General features: G+C 34.6%; 1 protein-coding gene across 1 annotated transcript in view; it reads left to right on the top strand.

Moving 5' to 3' along the window:
• LOC113492208 overlaps positions 1 to 18,073 on the top strand; it is a 109,817-nt gene that overhangs the window by 84,396 nt on the left and 7,348 nt on the right. Inside the window, exons 4-6 of the mRNA XM_026869575.1 lie at positions 7,785 to 7,848; positions 15,323 to 15,480; positions 16,383 to 16,490. Of these exons, the coding sequence (XP_026725376.1) occupies positions 7,785 to 7,848; positions 15,323 to 15,480; positions 16,383 to 16,490 (330 nt within the window). The remainder of the gene's footprint in view (positions 1 to 7,784; positions 7,849 to 15,322; positions 15,481 to 16,382; positions 16,491 to 18,073) is intronic.

Below are 18,073 nucleotides of genomic sequence, written 5' to 3'. Positions count from 1 at the left end.
GCTCCTCAGTCGGTTCGGTTATCCGTCAGTTAGACGGTTGAAAATTGCACAGATAACGTATTTCTGTTGCCGCTATAACAACAAAAACTAAAGCAAACCAACCATTGGTACTGTCACAATCATGATGTTTCGAGCTTATGAAATTGTTAAGCTTATTTGTATTACATACGTATCAATCTCCTATACGGTCAGAGGTACCTTAAGAGTAATTAGGAAATTGTATACACTTATAAATAGACCCCTATTTGTCCGATCTGGTTTCGATCCCGCAACCATATCGCAACCATTTCGCATATGTTAATTTAATTCATCATCAAAATCTGACTGTTTCAAACATTAAAAAGAGTAGATCCATTGTCTACTACAAATAATTTAAGCCGTAGACTTTAAGCTAACCGTATCAAAATAAATCTAAACCGTTACATAAATAGGCACTAAATAGGCTATCCCATAAACCTAACAGAAGACCCCTCATTTGGTCATACATTTCAACATAATCGTATTACGCATACCGCAGTAACAATAAGGGACTCGGCTAAAACAAATACAGTTCCAATTGCCAAGCAAATTGTCTCGGACAAATCGCATTACGAGAACGGTACCTTAAGCTCAATCGCTGCGTAGTTTTAGATGCCCAATACGTAAAATAATGTACATTATATTCTTAGTGGTTGGTTCTGGTACAATTTATAAGCTGAGCGTTTTATTTGATTATTAATTTTTGAGCTTTTTGTCTTATCAGCATGATGATAAAGACTAGATTTTGTTTTTTAACCATGTACTTGTGTATGATTTTTTGACGTTATGTTTTTTTTGGTTACACATGACACACATGACTGTATTTGACAAAAGATTCATTCTTTTGACTAGGCACTGTGTTTTATGTATACTATGTATCTCATAAAATGGTTTTCCGCTCGATAACAACACATTTTTAATGAGCTTAACAAACTTGGGGACAGCAAAAATAAGTAGTACAATACAGCATTTCGTTTCATTTCAGTAAATTAAATTGATTGGAAGAGATTCAAAGAATATTGATTATTCAAGATTCAAAGTAGACGTCTCTAATCTCTCTACTATAAACGCTTTCAGCCTATAACTTGTACCACAATCATTGAAGAATTCCGAGCAAGATTTCTTGCTACTATTTCCGTCTGGCGCATATTTCTAACTTAGTATGCGGAACCTTTTTGCCTAGCAGCAAGCTGAAAAGTTGATATGGAATAAAACATTACTCTCTTTGAGATTGCATTGTATACTAGTTGCGTCCCGCTGTTTTACTTACGAGTTCCCGTTTTTTGAATGTAGTGGGATGTAAATGATCGGACGAAATATCGTATGTATTCATTGATGTTTTACACCTGTATCCAAACAAAACGCTTTGGTTACTGATGTTCTCAAATGCCTATTAGATTGGTCTCTACATACTAATTTACGGTTACTTTGGGAGGATACCTCTCAAAGGTGATGGCAAACGGTTTTCGTAAAAAACAGTTGAAAATCTCCATTCATTCATATGTTGTCGGATTTATAATATAAAATAATAATAATTTAACACTCGCAACAATAAGAAGCTATACAGTTGCAAGATATTACAGTAAACCTGCTTATGATGCGAGAGAAATGTATGTTTCCAGCAACTTTTAAGAACATGTAGGTAATATAATGTTCTTGTGGACACGTGATGGGTGATAAGCTCTCTCAAAAATATTATACCGACTCTCACTTGCACTTAGAGTAAAACTTTCCTTAGTTACCAATTGAATAAAAAGATGAGCAAGAGAAAAGTAGCCATTTTGAGAAACTACATGACTGTGTATTAGAAATCACTGAGATCGTATATGATCGAAGTCATAATTGAATGAATACTGTTTATTGCACGATCCCCATCTAGCTGCATCAAAGAAAGGGTGGAGGAAATATATTTAAAGTGATATGAAAGAAAAGAGAGTCAGTGATGACATGATAGCATGAACGAAAAAAATGTTTTGCGCCGCCACTAAATGAAACGGGGCAAGGGTAGGAAGAAGAAGGTTCTCACATCTACATAAGTACGGGAGTCGATGGAGATAAATAATTAGATGGTGCCACAATGGACGGTCTTATCGCTAAAAGCAACCTCTACAGACTAGTTTGGTTGTCCAAACCGTTGAAAAAAACTAGGTATTTTTTTATCTTTTCGAATAGATGCAAAGACAACTGGCCAGCGTTTGTTTTAAGAGTTTGCGAAAGTTGACCCATTTTTTAGCCTTTCGCAAAGATGTGTTCTTATTTGTTGATCTTATATCGAATGTTAAGTATAGGTATGTTAACTACACACCTTTATAACCCCGCTGGAACTTAATTCGCATTCAAAGAACTGAAACGTCGACTAAGCCCTTACAACGGTTACCATAAAACATTTTTATTTATGTCAAGACAATGGGAAAGCTATTCTGCGGGATGATTGCTCGGCATTTAACATGGCTCGCTTACGGGACTTTCGTAGTTAAGACGGCTCTTGTGGTTAACACCATTGTGGTTATAATTATCTTGTCAATTAATATTTTAAACTGGTGTAAGGCATTGTAATCGAAATATTTATAATTCTTGATCCCCGTTTGATTTATAATGACGATTCAGAGAAACCGTTAATTTCTAATTTGATTGGTTGTTTAAATCAATCGTGACTTAGTATGTGTCCGATGTAGAGGTCAATTTCTACATCAATATGTCTAAGGAATCATTAATTTTAAAGTACATTAGCTATCGATTATATTTACTTACAATTTTACTTTATCTTGTAGTATACCAATTTCGTGAGGCTCACAATTATGCCGCTGGCAACATTATTGATAATCCGTTCGGTGTATAATCGATAGAGTGGCAATACCAGCAAGTTGCATGCACTGGAGTCCCGCTAGCCAGCCGTGACCTACCGCAAGCATGCACGACTCAGATTTATAGCTAAATAGAGGCGAATTTTTGTCCCCGGTACAGGACCGCACTTCAAAAGAATGAAAAATGAAATGAAAATGGAAGATGATTAAGGAATATGGCGAATTTGATTGCTCTGCTACAATAATAAAACAAATTCGTGGGCAACTCTCAATCTAATATTTTTAAAATTAAAATTGTGAATAATACAGCATCTATTTTATAATTCAAGTTTTTATTTAAATTGTACAAAATATTATTTTTCCTTGAAACCAAATAAAAATAAGTATCCGGTAACTTGTAAGTTTACAATTATCAATTAGTCAATTCAGTTTCAACTTAGCATTCTTCAGAACCTTCTTAGATAACTTTTTTTTATCAAAAAATGCCGGATAAAAGAGTTAAGCTAAGATAATTTAGTGTCTCGCGAGTACGTCCCTACATTATCTTAAGCACGTCTTTAAATCGTGATTTGTTGTGGTTTTCTTATTATTTTTGTAAATAAATCTTACGGTACTTGTAAAGGGCGTGAGAAATTGGTTAACTTTCACGAATTTTAAACAAAGCATTGGTTGATTAGGCAAAATGACACAAGAATTAATTAATTAGAAACTGTTTTTGGGGGAATATGACTCGCTTTTCTTTTTTACCGAGGAAATCTTTCGCATTTAAAAAATTATGGTTTTATTCTCATTTGTCGCCTTATCACATCATTTTAGGTAAAAATTTAATTTTGGACAATAATTAAATCATTTGCCAAGCAAGCCGACAATGGATATTACCAAGTTTTCTAGCATTTAAATGATACACAACCAGGAAATGTTAGCCAGGTACATGGCGTTATGCCAAGGTATTGGCATAAGTATCTATTTAGTCGACATCTGGTGCCAAGACTACAAATCGATTCATTTCTTTAATAACTTATTTGCCACTTTGTCTTAGTCAGGAATTAAATGCTTGTGAGTTGTGCTGATCTGGGTGTCTGTATGTATACGACTTAAATATTTGTGAGACACCTCGCAGCACAAGGATTTAATTCCTTAGTACTTGATTTTTTTTTTAGTTACTTTAACCAAACAAACTTCCATATATTTTGTCGTCTTCACTCAAAATGATTTATTTCTCAACAGTACAAAAGGAAACAAACTGATTAACTTACTCTATTGATACTGAACTGACAGATAACCCATTCGATTCAGTCTTGTTACCATACTTACCATATACTAATAAACAGAACTGAATTGTGGAAGCGAGACAACATTATACTCTGCGTAGCGCGCCATCTTACTCTAACACTCCTGTAAAAGTAACTCTGCTCATAGTTGACAAGCTACTATTAAATCGATAAGAGTATCATAACGTGTCAATCGTTTACAGAAACATGAATAATTCAATCGATTATATATCGATTCTTGAATAACCATTAAACGTGAGGGGAATATCTGTTGGATTTATTAAGTCTATGATAAAAAGTAAGGTCCTGAGTGTATGTAATTATGTATCGTCGTGTTTTCTTGCTGAGGACGTGAGGTGGATGGCAATGTTGATACGAGGAGCATGAAGAACTAGAGCTTATTCTAAACGATACTAACGTGTTCTTTCCATTCTTATCGATTAAATTGACGTTTTGGAATGTAGAGCTTGTGTACTGACTGTTTATGTAACAGGTAAAAGAATTTAAAGTTCTTAAGGATAAGTCAATATAATAAGACCAGTGTACCCTGTAGCGCATAGTTGAAATATATACTAGACTAGCTGTTGCCCGCGACTTCGTCCCCGTGGGTAGAAGATATAAGTTATGATTTATACCTGCCCTGTTTTTTTTCACATTTTCCATTGTATCTTCGTCCTTATTAGTCACAGCATGATGGTTTATAGCCTAAAGCCTTCCTCGATGGATGGTCTACTCAACAGAAAAATAATTTTTCAATTTGGACCAGCAGTTCCTGAGATTAGCGCGTTCAAACAAACAAACTCTTCAGCTTTATATATTAGTATAGATTATCATATTTACGATTACTCGTCGCAAAATGCTGGTGTTTTTATACTTTGTTATTCGTTTTGAAACACTTCGTGATTCTGCAACTACATTCTTATCCAGCCACTTAATAAATGTCAGAAACTCAATACTATAAAAAAAGTACAAAATAAAGTCAGCAAACCAACAGCTCGTTAACTCGTTGACACATTCGATCAATCAAAACACACCATACTATCACAGTCAAATCACAACTTCTCAACAGCATAACAGGTGCTCTACAAACCAAACGAACCGTAAAACAAGCCCACAATATAGATAACAATAACATCAGCTGGGATCGAACCCGCTGCAATATCGGGGACGCCATTCGTCTCGCATGCGCAACTTATTGCCTATCCTGTTATATCTGTCTCTGTATTATTTTATCATCTATGTTATTTGTGTTATTATGTTCTGTGGCTTGTGTTTACGATGTAAAACGGGCGGGCAGTGACTCAAGTTTCATTATGTGCAGAATTTAATAAGCGGGTTAACTTCAAGGGTTGATGACTAAAGCTTCATTGGACAAAGGACCTGGGATTTTGTCAATCTATTAAATATAGATTATCCGTATTATTAATTAATTTATTATTCCTGATTTGATTGATTCATTCCTGGTTTGCAAATTAATGAATACTTAAAAAAACTGGAATGAAATCAAAACGTTTTTGTGATCTCTGCTTAATACAAAATATGAAGGAGATTTTTTTATTTAAAACAAATGCGGACAGTCACGCTATCTTCTTGGAACTAGGGTACTCAATTAGTCTGAACTAATTTTGGCCGGGCCGACCAGCCTTTCCAAATAACTCTATAAAATCTCTACTTTTTTTGACTATTTCCACTACATACATATGCTTCAAAATTCATTTCACTAGCCCCACACATCACTCGCCTTCCCTGAGGCCTGGCTACTGGAATGGTTTTATCTCGGCTGCCTCATGGGGTTCCGCAGACAGTAATTTACCTATCGCGTCCACGCCAACAGCGCTTTACGGCCGGTGATTAAATGTAGTGTTATACTAGCCTGAAAACAAAGATATGATATGGTCACGATTTGAGTTTATAGAGGCGTTTATAGGTCGTACAGTATAGGTAGAGTTTTAGCATGCATTGTTAATATTGTCACCGAAAATCTTGTTACCCATGAGAATCTTTGTATGTTAAATCTCTGAATTTACCGCTTCCAACTATCTTTTCTGGATCTTGACTAACAAGCTGCGGTATGTCTTTAACTTATTTGTAAAATTAAAATCAGAAGCTATCTTTAAGGTACCTTAAAATGTTACCGTGTTAAAACAGTGAGCGCAATATGGTCATTTTGTCTGTTATCCAGTTTCAAGTCAAATGTGACCTACCCAGGTGCTTTTCTATCAATTGAACCTTAATCAAAGCTAACTAGTCTCATAAATTCCTCAAAAATTAAAGTGGGTTCGAAACATTCTAATTAAAACACATTTCTTAATAAATTGGATTAATAAACTAATCAAAATGAGACCATTTATGATCATCACTTCCCATAACCGATTTCCGTTTGGATAACACGCGCGAATCGATTAGATTTACCGCTTAAGTAACAATAGATATTCCGAAGAAATCGAGTAACGGTTACGTAAATATCGATTTTAGAAAATTGAGCGATATATGGAATGCTGTAAAATGTGTTACAACGTTATTTATGTACTAGTATGAGCTGGTGACTCTTCCTGTAGTTTCCTTTTTCTTAAAAAAGCCTTAAATTTAAGAAATCCGAATATTTTTGATCAATTAGATTGTTTATGATGACTCAACCGACGATGCCCACGAAGTCAGTGGCAGATAAATATAATGTTTTATACCGCGATAGCTGGTTCAAAATATGGCGCTATGCGTTTATGGCAGTTTAAATAATCCCATTAAAAAGTAACTATTAATGAAAAAGAACAAAAAAATGTTGCCACATAATCATTCATTTTAAAATAATCATAACCTGCTAGATGTCCCTTTTACACTCACATACGTATAAATTATCCAACTTATAACCTTGGGCTGCCACTGTTTACCCTTTAAACACCAAGTAAATACAACACATTAACGCAAAACACAGCGTTCATTATCCAGTTTAGACACATTTCGAAGAAACATTACTGACGAAGAAATAACATCAATTTACACAATCCAGCGTAAAAAGATCCCCGATCGCGAATACTGTCTACGTATCCACAGATCATTGAAGTGACAGCTATTAGAAATCTTATTTTCCGCGGGCGATTTCAATAATACGGTGATGTTACCGCTACACTGTGTTTAGCGATGAAAGTGGGGCAAGCAATGCTGGTTATAAATTTTCATGTGGATTTCCTTCGCAGAGGAAAATGGATTAAATTGGAGCACGATATATTGAATGGTAACTGCAATAAATTATGATTGGATTTGATTTGTGAAGACTGCCTTATTTGTAGCGAGTGTGTTTGCTGTATTTTAGGACAAGCATTCATATGATCCACAAGTACTTGGTCTGGTTTGTAGAAACCCCGCGGTACAAGGATAGCTTTAAAGAGGAATCAGTGCAAAAATAGAGGTGCTTGGTTTTAGTTTCCACTGCGTATAACGTCAAATTTTGTGAATAAATTTGCCTATTATAATAACGTGCCTAAACGTTGATATAGCTAATTGTTTTTGAAAATGTGTCCAAACAATTTCAACAAAAGTGATTATTGGGATAAACTTCTACCTAATTTAGAAAAACATCCTCCACGAATTTAAGAAGGGCTGGTGAATCAGAAGGCTCTCATATTGATTTATTTTCACTGAATTAAGATAATTACTTACGGCTGGTGCTATAATGTATGTTCGTTTGTTACAGTGAACTCACGTTGCTGGAGGGCATGGCGAACTGCGGGGGCTGGAGTGAGGAGCCCGTCTCTAAGGTACAGTACGGTTTGGACACTAGGACACACTTTAACATTCGTAGCGAACTTGATATAAAGGTAGAAGAGGGATGAGTGTCTTTCGTTTTAAGCTTTCACAGATAACTTGCCCACTGTGGTCTTCGAATATGTGTAACTATTAATAACTACGTCTACAATGCAAATGAACTACAACATTGGAAAAAACAGAAAAACTTCCTACTACTCGTAATAATATAAACGGGAAAGTTTGTACGTATGGATGTCTGTGACTTTTTCACGCAAAAACCCCTGAATAAATTTAGCTATAACTTGATACGCAGACAGTTTATAACCTGGATTAAAAAAAAGAATAGTACTATCCCAATTTTATGTTTCCGTGGCATCATTTTCAATTTGTAGCGGGGCAGGCCCGCGGGCAAAAGCTAGCAACACATTTCTAGTAAGTTTTATAACACCAGTCATCGCAAAATAACTGGAACATTTCTCCAAATCAGTCGTTACTCTAGTTAGCAACAAAAATACGAGTATGATATACGGTGAAATCTATTTCAACGAGATGAATTCACCATCTATCTTTCAAGTTATGTGGAACGCGTGCACGCATTCAGCTGATATAGCTGTTATTTGAGTGTCTTTAAACCAGAACGGAGTAAGCGGCTTTCCGAACAATAGATCACACACGAGCGGCAACAGTTCGTCGCAGGAGCTGTTTTTGTTGAATACAACCAAGGTTAATATTAACCCTCGAAGCCAGAACATAATTATGTATCCATCTGTCGGGTAAACGTGTGAAGCATTAACACCTTTATAGTAATGAACTTAAGATCTTTTTTTTATAATTTACCGGTCAAAAGATATCGGTCTTTTGCGTTTAATCTCCAAGCGATTCTAGAATTTCAGCGTGGTTCTTAAAACGAAAGAAGCCGTGTACAAAGTTATCTTAAGTCGTCTGGTAACTTAAGAATAGAAAATGTTGTCTGTAACAGTCCCACTGCGATAGTTTCTTATTTCTGGAGAGTTCAATAATGATAACAAACATCCAGGACAAAACGATTAACGGTCTTGGAACCCGCGATAAAATTAATCAAAAAATAAATTAAATAAAAGTAGTAAATAGTTGGAGAAGGAAAAAAAATTCTCCAACATTGATTCTCTTCTTGATCCTTTAAAACACCATTCAAAGTGGTCTAAACCCTTTCTGCGGGTAGGTTACCTATTATCCTCCCTACTTAATCCAATCTTCCTCCATCGTTACCAAGAAAACTTTCTTTCGAACCCAGTCTTTCCCCATTGAATAGCAATATTCTGAAAAGACAATTGGTGTTCACAAACCATTAATTTTGCTCGACGCAATTTAGTTTGCGTGTCGAAATTAACAAAAAGACTGCAAAGAGAGCGTGCGAACGACTGGTGATAAATCACTGTATGGTGAGTGCACCCGTTGATCGCCCAGGATGCAATCTGTGTCTACCTATTAATATTCAGAAGTAGAGTTTTTGAGATTACAGGGGATACGTCTGCATTTGCTAAACCGATTTGAAAACAAGATTTTACTAATAAAAAGTGACGTTAATTTACAAACTTTCTAAACATTAAATGCAAATGATTACTATACAACGACTGGGGCATTGGTTTAATATTTTAAGGTCGCAAAATAATTAAGTTAATGTTAACGGCAGAATAATATAAAAATAATTTACAATGGTGCTATCAGTTTCTAATATTATATAGGTTATATACAGGTTTTTAAGGACTTCTTGAATGGGAAATAGAACTTTATCACAAAATCAAAATATGCACTTGAACCATACATAAAAATAATCAAAAATTTTAACAGAGATTTTTTAAATTATTATCTAATAAAGGTTTGTATCATGTACCTAATATTACAGACTTGATATAGTCACAAACATGTGAACGTAGAATATAAACATTTGTGCGACCAACAACAGTTCCCCTCACCCTACACATGTTCTAAGGTAAAAACTGAAAAAGACAAATGTATCGCGTTACATAAATGATTACGTTTATTATTTAGTTTTTATCTATCAATTAATAATGATAACACTAATTTATGATCGCAAAACACAGCTGAATGTAATTTAGAACGACTAGATTGTGAAATATTAGACACTGCGTGTGTTTAGACTAACGCGTCACGCATGTTTAATTTATTAGAACTGTCTTCATTAGGCAGGAGGTATTTTTTATATAGGGCAGCTGTTTTTTCTTATTAATTAATATGGTTATAATATGTCTCCAAGTGAATTACGGTAAAAATTATACGAGACACGTTCTGACGCTTGCATTAAAAAATTAATCGTTTAGTACGCAAACAGTACGGATTGGTAATTTATTCTATTTTGATTAGTCATAGTAATTATTGATTTGTCGATTTAGCTATCGCGAAAATCTCGTGTCAAGGAGTATTGTGGTTTACTTTTTTCTTTGAGTTATCTAAATTATTTTTAAAGAAAATGTTTCTTGGTAGTCGTAGTGATATTTCTTAGATGTTTGCGTTGGTGACAACTGATAGCTGTCTAATTAGTTAAGTTGACTACTTTTAATTAGTACTACTAACGATATTTCGTGGCACTTAAAGTAACGTTTGATAGTTTTTTTTTTGTGATTAATATTTAATTTAGCATTTATTTTATAACCTAACCCACTTCTAGTAAATAGCAAAGATTATAAAATTAAATGATTATACGCTAATAGCGATCAGACAAATAATTTAATATCTATTATATTAAATTATTGTCCATCAAGTTTCGAAATGATTGACACTCGATTGAGAACGAACAAACACGATACGTCATGTATGTTACCACACCTATAAATGCTCATATTTATTCACTTAAAGTTCAGCTACAATAATGTTGCAACTTCATGAGCGTGAAATTATTTGATTGATAGTTCTGCAGTTCATAGAAAACGTTGCTTACTCATATAATCTGTCTCGTAATTATAATGCATGGGCTCAATGGGCTGGTTATGTATAATATTCTCAGGTTAACATGTTGTGTGCTCGGCCGGTGAAGTGAACGCCAGAAGTCGCATTTAAAGGCAGATAATAATTTATATTCTCAGAATATTAACATTTTGAGATCAGGTCTCCGATTCTGCTATTTTACAATTGCCGATGAATGAATGGCAATTGAATTAAATTTGAAATTGTTCCTATTCTTTTAAGCATTATGCCAACACAATAATTGAAAATTTATTGTATTCGCCTTTAGTGTATCCGTCTCATACTTAATTTCCAATTATTATGAAGGTAAAATGCTTAAGTCAATACGAAAAGTGACGTTTTGATCCAATTTTCATTCATTCATCGGCTATTAGAAATAGCAGAATTGGGGCCCTAATGTAATCGACATACAAACCCCCAACGTCGCAAAATGAAAAATGGAAAAAGTGTAAAAAATACAATATGTCGAATAATTCTCCTTATTGATCGTTTGAAAATGTGCGACCTTGGCGTAATGCATCTTTCAGACTTTTTGAGATGTAGACATTTGGCAATTAAATAATAAACAGGCATAAAATAAAAGGGACTCAAAAAATCGGCGGCTAGAATGTGCAGTCATATAGTGTGCGTGATTTGTCTTCTAAGCAAGATTTTATTAGGGAGCTATCTTCAATGTATCAGGCAATACGTGTCCTCATACCAAAGTCAACGTGGGAACAAAATGCCTACTAAATATCATCTTTTTTGGTTGGAAGTTTCTATCTCTCTGCAGGTCAAATTAGATTAAATTTTTCGGACTCTGTCCGGTCTATTGCTCTTTCCTTCTATTTTATCGCGCCGTCTTATGTTAGATGGAACAGTGAGTAAACACTTTGGCCCAGGAGCGCCTAACGCCAGCCCATAATAATATCATCTTGTTTGATGTTAATTTAATACATTTAAGCCACTAGTTAGATAAATACGATGAGCCTAACAATAGGCTTTCCATTCAGTAAACACCGCACAATTACCGGCTTCCGAGCGACGGATAACCATCTCGAGACACTCGTTCGTTATTTATTCATAACATACGGAATATTATGTTGTTTTTAAAGCAATGTCAAGTTATAAGAAGAAGCGGCTAAGGATTTCGGTTAAATTGTTCATTTCGTAGTGAATTTATTACATTTCAAGTTGAAGTTATGTTAATATTTCTAGCAGAGTATTTTTTTCTCCCTTGTTTTGAATAATCCTATTGCCCTATCCCCATAATCCCCTGTCTCATAACTTAAAAAAAAACGATCAGATGTTGTCTTGCATTGTTGCCTACGCGACGCGACGCGACGTTTAAAAATCTTGTTCTTTTCTGTATTGTTTTATAACAAAAAAAAAATCTTACAGCTGACAGCCTAACTCAAAGTCAACTAATTCAAAGCTTGAAAATTGAAATTTTTCTCAAAAAAAATTGTCAAATTTGGAAACCTTTAGGAAAATTGTTATGACTACCTCTCCTCTAACTTGTACCACACAACAATCGCTGGACGAACGTAAAACAGTCCGTTTGTTAACCCTGATAACTTTCTTCGCAATTAACGTTGGAAGCATTCCTGAATTACTTATATAATTAACGTTTTTATGCTTTTTGCAAGCATATATTACTGCAATAAAGTAGTTAGAAATTACGTGCTCGTTACTTAGAATTACATAGTTATAACTATTATATTGCTCTATGTAATATATTGGTAATACTGTTTTTGGCGCTCGCTATATATTATTGTCTGACACTGGGGTCCGAGTTGCGACAACTATTCATAAATGTATAGACATTGAGATTAAGAGAAGTTAGTAAACCGTTTTCTGAATCAGAGGAATCATCAAAAAAAGAAAGTCTATTCGAAGACGAACGAAATATGTTAGAGGGTAAAATATTCCGAAAAAATATCTAAAATAAGAAAATCGTTAAATTTTTTTAAGTACCAAAATTACTTAATTACGTACTTCTATTTTGGCAAAAAGACCCTTCTATTTTCAAAGACCAACAAAAACCTATCTCATCACGTGAAAAGCGTCAAACGCCCTTTTCCTCCTCACATCCGTCAACGCTTCCTCATGATAATCACCATTTCCTTAACCGGCGACCTAATTAATCACCCATTGAGACATAAATCCTAATCTAAATGAATCATCTTTTTCTCGTAGTTATGACGTAACTTAACTGCGACCGCTAACTTACGACATGAGAAATTTTGTTCGCTTTTGTCGTTTTTAAACTGAGTTATGTGCTGTTTAGTTATTATTTATAGTATATAATATTATAGCCCTTATGATTGAAACGGTAAATTCGAGGAAAATATCGGGGAAACAGTCAAAGACTTTCGGAGATCTATTAAGATCTACACCTAACAAAATATTTTGATTTAAAAAATATATCACCTCCAGAATTTCGTACTGTTCGTCTTATTAAAAAAAACTGACCATGGTTTTCTTGCAGAAAATTATTCAGCTTCATGCAAAGAAATTGTATTTTTATGTTTTTACATATTTTCAAAACAAGTCCTTACCTGTTTTGATAATCTGACATTATAAAGAGATCTAAAGGTACACCGCGTGCTTATAAATACAATTAAAAGTAATTTAATCAGATAATATATAACAATATATCAAATTTAGTTCACTATCATGGTGAAATGCAGTATTGCATGTAATTACGTGCAAAACCAGTATCTTTTAAATGCTTCTTTATTGTTATTTGTAGGTAATAATGGAGCAATCCATCAAATCACGGTTAACGATAAAATAAAGAAATTGCGTCGAAATAATGTTCAATTTTTCAGATATGTATGGCGTGACATTAATTAACCGGTCAAGTTCAAGTTGGCCTAGCTATGAAGTGGGTTCTGTACAAATTATCATCATCCCTGGCCTTATATCGTCTATCCTTGGACATAATATGCATCTTATAACATCTTTCACTAAAATCTAGCAGTTTTTTTTTCAAAATTTTTATAGTTCTCAATTGCATTATCATAGTGTTTGACGCTACCCTGAAAATTTCAGCTTGCTAGCTATCGGGAAATGCCTCTAAATTGAGTTGCAAAAATCCAACCGGAACGACAAACAAAAAAAATAAGAAAAGTGAGTGTATAAAAACGTGGGAAAACAATACGATTCGATGTCAAATAGATTTGAAAATGAGTTAAATTTGAATATATTCATAAATCATCTGTGAAATGGTGGTTGTCCAGTAGTCGGCCAGACAGCGTTGTCTTTGTAACAGGGTTTAATTTTTTCTTTCTGTATACAGAAACTTCAAAAAGTAGATTTTTCCTTAATAATAGTCGAAAAACTTTCCTTTTATAATGCCTTTGTTTGTTACATCAAAACAACGTGTAACGTAACGTAATAACACGTTGCTTTAAGAAAGTGAAACAAACAGATGTCTGTAATTATACAGTAGGCGACCGTTACGTATGAGTGTACAAATTGTATCAAATTTTATGTACTTTAATACAAGTAGAAGTATCTAAACTAAAAAGTATAGTAATTTGTACCTATTAAGTACCGACCCTAAGAATATAAACAATTTCTTTGATTGATTTGGAATATAAATATTATGTTTTCCGTTTCTTTCATAAAGAAGTATTTTCATTTGAAAATTTCCAAACTGTTTTTTTTTCAAAATTTGTACGGGAATTACATAGACCTAACTTACAAACGTCGCTGTTGTTGGACATTTTTCTTAATTATTGAGTCCTCTTGACCTCCCTGCTGCGCAAAACGAACCAAAACTGTTCAGATGAAATCAAAACCGCTTTAAGTTCATAAGCAATTTCATATCAATTAACTATAGGTACCTATTGAATTAATATTAATACAATATCGTGAACCACCCAGACGCCACACCTAGCGCCTTCATTCCCACTACTAATAACACCCCGCCATTGTGAGCGACAATTAAAACAATTTGTATTACATAAAATCAGAGCCCTCTATAATGTTGTAACCATTGTGCGGTTACCATTGTCTCATGGGAACATATAACATGTATCGCGTGATCTTTAAGAGGGTCCAAATCTGAACATGGATCTGGAGTGATCTCTATAGTAATCGCTGATTATAGTGATTATGATATATTGCAGACGACACTGGATTTTATAATAACTTTCGTGAGGGTGATTCATACTTAAAAGATACGATGGTTCATTGGTTAGACTTCGCTGCCGCATCATGATTAAAGACTCTGGTTGGGTTCGAAACTAGTCGGTGAATATGCGGGAGTAAACCGTTGGATCCTTAAAGTATGTCTTCTTATTGTTTACCCTAAAAAGACCAACATTTCGGGGTTCTTTTTAAGTGAATGTTACGCCCTGTATACCGCTATAGCTTTCAAGAATAACAATATTAAGTACTTTAAGACGTGGTAGTAAACCCTCTGGTATTTAGTTCTGGATGTCAATTAAACGCGCCCAGTTTAGTAGACACGCCAACTAACCAATATGCCAAAATGTCACGTCAAAATCTTTTCTTAATTTTTTATTACAGGACAAGCAGCGCCCTCCGATTTACAACCCCGAGGACTATGCGACGTCTCTCAAGAAATGGGGGAAGAAGACGGGCGGCGCCAGCCTGTACGACCTGGACGCTGGGGCGGAAGCCAACAAGACCAGGACCCTACCCACTCAAGGAAGCAAAGACTTCAGGTAAACAACCAGTATATCAAGACTTATTTAATGAATTGCGCGTCTCACATACGGCGACCTAACCTTTTATGTAAACATCTACTTCTCGCACTACTTTATGTAGACACAGACAATGATGGTGAAACTCAGAATTTATTTATTGAGATTTTAATAGTCATTGCCAGCAAAATTTGGAAGACCTGTGATTGAACGCAAAATGCAAAATGGGTGGTTTCATTTAATTAGCTTCATTATAAAAATTCCAGAATTCTGCTGATGGTTTCCATGTGCATTAAAGGCAGTTCCCATCAGTTCTCCTATCATACGCTAACGAACATGTGTATCATCATCCGGTCTGCACATCACACACCTAACACTTAGATCTATTAAAGTAATGGTACGCTACGAAGATTTATTTACTGTTTAATTAAATCTTAAAACACGTCCGCTCGTTGTGCTGGCTCTGTAATCTGGATTAGATGCAAAAATTATTCAAGGGAATGTTCGCTTCCGAGGCAGAAATACTCTCCTTAAAGGATAGCCTCTTTATGTTCCTTAATTTGCGATGTCGGATTAGGAGGAACGATTTTGAATTGAAGATAGGCGAACTTTGCATTCTAATATTTATTTTCGGCAGATATTCACCATATATGAGTCGGGGCAAACAAGCATTTGACCTTTTTGTGAAGTTAAATTTGGATTTGTGTAACCTCCTAGTTTCTTTTTCTCTATTTTCATGGGGGATTCTTCGGATAAAAACTCACATGTCAGAAACTTTTACTTAAACTGTAGTGTTTTTCTTCGTTCTAGTGTAATCTGTTAAGAGCTGTAAAATACGCTGTTTAAAAATATTGAAAAGGTATTATTTTCCTTACCTTGCGGTGTTCGTTTAGGAAAATCACCCTTCTATTATTTGTTTCCAGGAACCCTGCATGCTTGTCGGGCGGTGAGGAGATGACGCTCCGTCAGTTTGGGACACCGAGTGAACTGCTGACGAAACTCAGAGCTGATCTCCGACTGTCTTTTCCGAGGTATGGAAATGTGAAGAACATTATAAAAAATAATCGTTCATTGACTAAATGTATCGGGTTACGCGATATGAGGATTGTGAGCTTAATTTTTTTGTTAGAGCCCAATTATACTATTAATTTATGAGTAAAACTGTAACCCATTAAAAAGAAGTCAGGGGAATTGTGTTGCAAAAAAATAAATTTAAACAACTCCCGCACTTTATAATATTTTAAGCCTTCTGTCACGGGGTGTTTCCAAACTTTGAAGACACATATGTAAAAGACCCAGGGTCAAGACAAACATTCGCGGATCAGACGAACACTTATCCTACGCGAGAATCGAACCCAACACAGCAACACTTCGTGCAGAGGGTTTAGCGTGGTGACCTCGGTAAAGTAGAAATGCCGGTTAAAAAAGAAAAATGTTACTAAATATGATGTTGTAACAAAAACTACCTGTATCATACTATTGCGATCAAGATAAAATTGTGAATTCACAAAACTAGTCGTCACTACTTGTCTACGTGAGTCACAATCTTGATTAGAAAATTAGATATAGTAGTGATAACATCAGCTATATGACCCAATATTAGGTGTAATAGGGAAAAAGTATTTATTACATATTCCCCTATTACGTTAATTTCTTTATTGGTTGATTAAAAAACCTGGTCGTAAAGATTAATCTGTAATTTCAACGACTCATTGCAGAGTTGATTCTGAATTTAATGATTTTAAATGATTGAATTCACTAAGAATGTGACAGTTTATTATTAAAAGATAAATACGAATTATCGTACCATTGACTATTGAGGAAAACTGTAATTGTTCCTTATCATAAAATCGGAATGAATCATAAACTATGTTATGATTTTTTTAAATTATAACGAGATTAAAAATGTCTTCAAACTCTGTATATTTGAAGGAATAAGAAGCGTTAAATACCGTGCATCATTTTTTGAGATTTAAATGTTATTTACTACTATTTTATTTTTGTAAAGTTCGAAAATATTACATAGACAGACGGGCAGAAAAAGAAGCCCAAAAAATAGAGTTCCGATTTACCCTTTGATTTTAAACTTAAAAATCATGATATAAATACTTTTCTCTCATATGATTCCTACGAAAAAAAACCACGGAACCTACCTAGTACCTAGTACCAGCACCTATATTTACTAAAAAGAGTTAAAATGTAACTTACTGCGTATCTCCATACTCCACACTATACATCTCCCCAAGTAAAGTGCCGCAGTGGCGTCATTATCAACTACAGCATTATGCGTATTAACCGGTAGCTTCACTATTATAATGACTGGCTTTATACACTGCTTAATAGCATGTTACACTGTTGCATAATGCTGTAAGGTGCGAGATGAGGCGATTTAGATGGGGTGGACTGAAGTGTTGGATATTTTGACAATAATCTATAAATACGGGCTCAAATAAGGAACAAATAAGTATATTATGTGGTTCCCTCAGATGTTTTAAAATAAAAAACAAGAAAAAGTTAAAACCTCGACACCACCTCTGCTCATATTTCACTCGGGCTCCGGTTGGGTCTGATACTGGTCGGATAATTCCGATAACTACATGATTTAATCGTTATG

The sequence above is a fragment of the Trichoplusia ni genome, chromosome 3 (genome assembly GCF_003590095.1).
Source record: "Trichoplusia ni isolate ovarian cell line Hi5 chromosome 3, tn1, whole genome shotgun sequence".
Lineage (NCBI taxonomy): Eukaryota > Metazoa > Arthropoda > Insecta > Lepidoptera > Noctuidae > Trichoplusia > Trichoplusia ni.
This window is presented reverse-complemented; position numbering and strand designations above follow the sequence as displayed.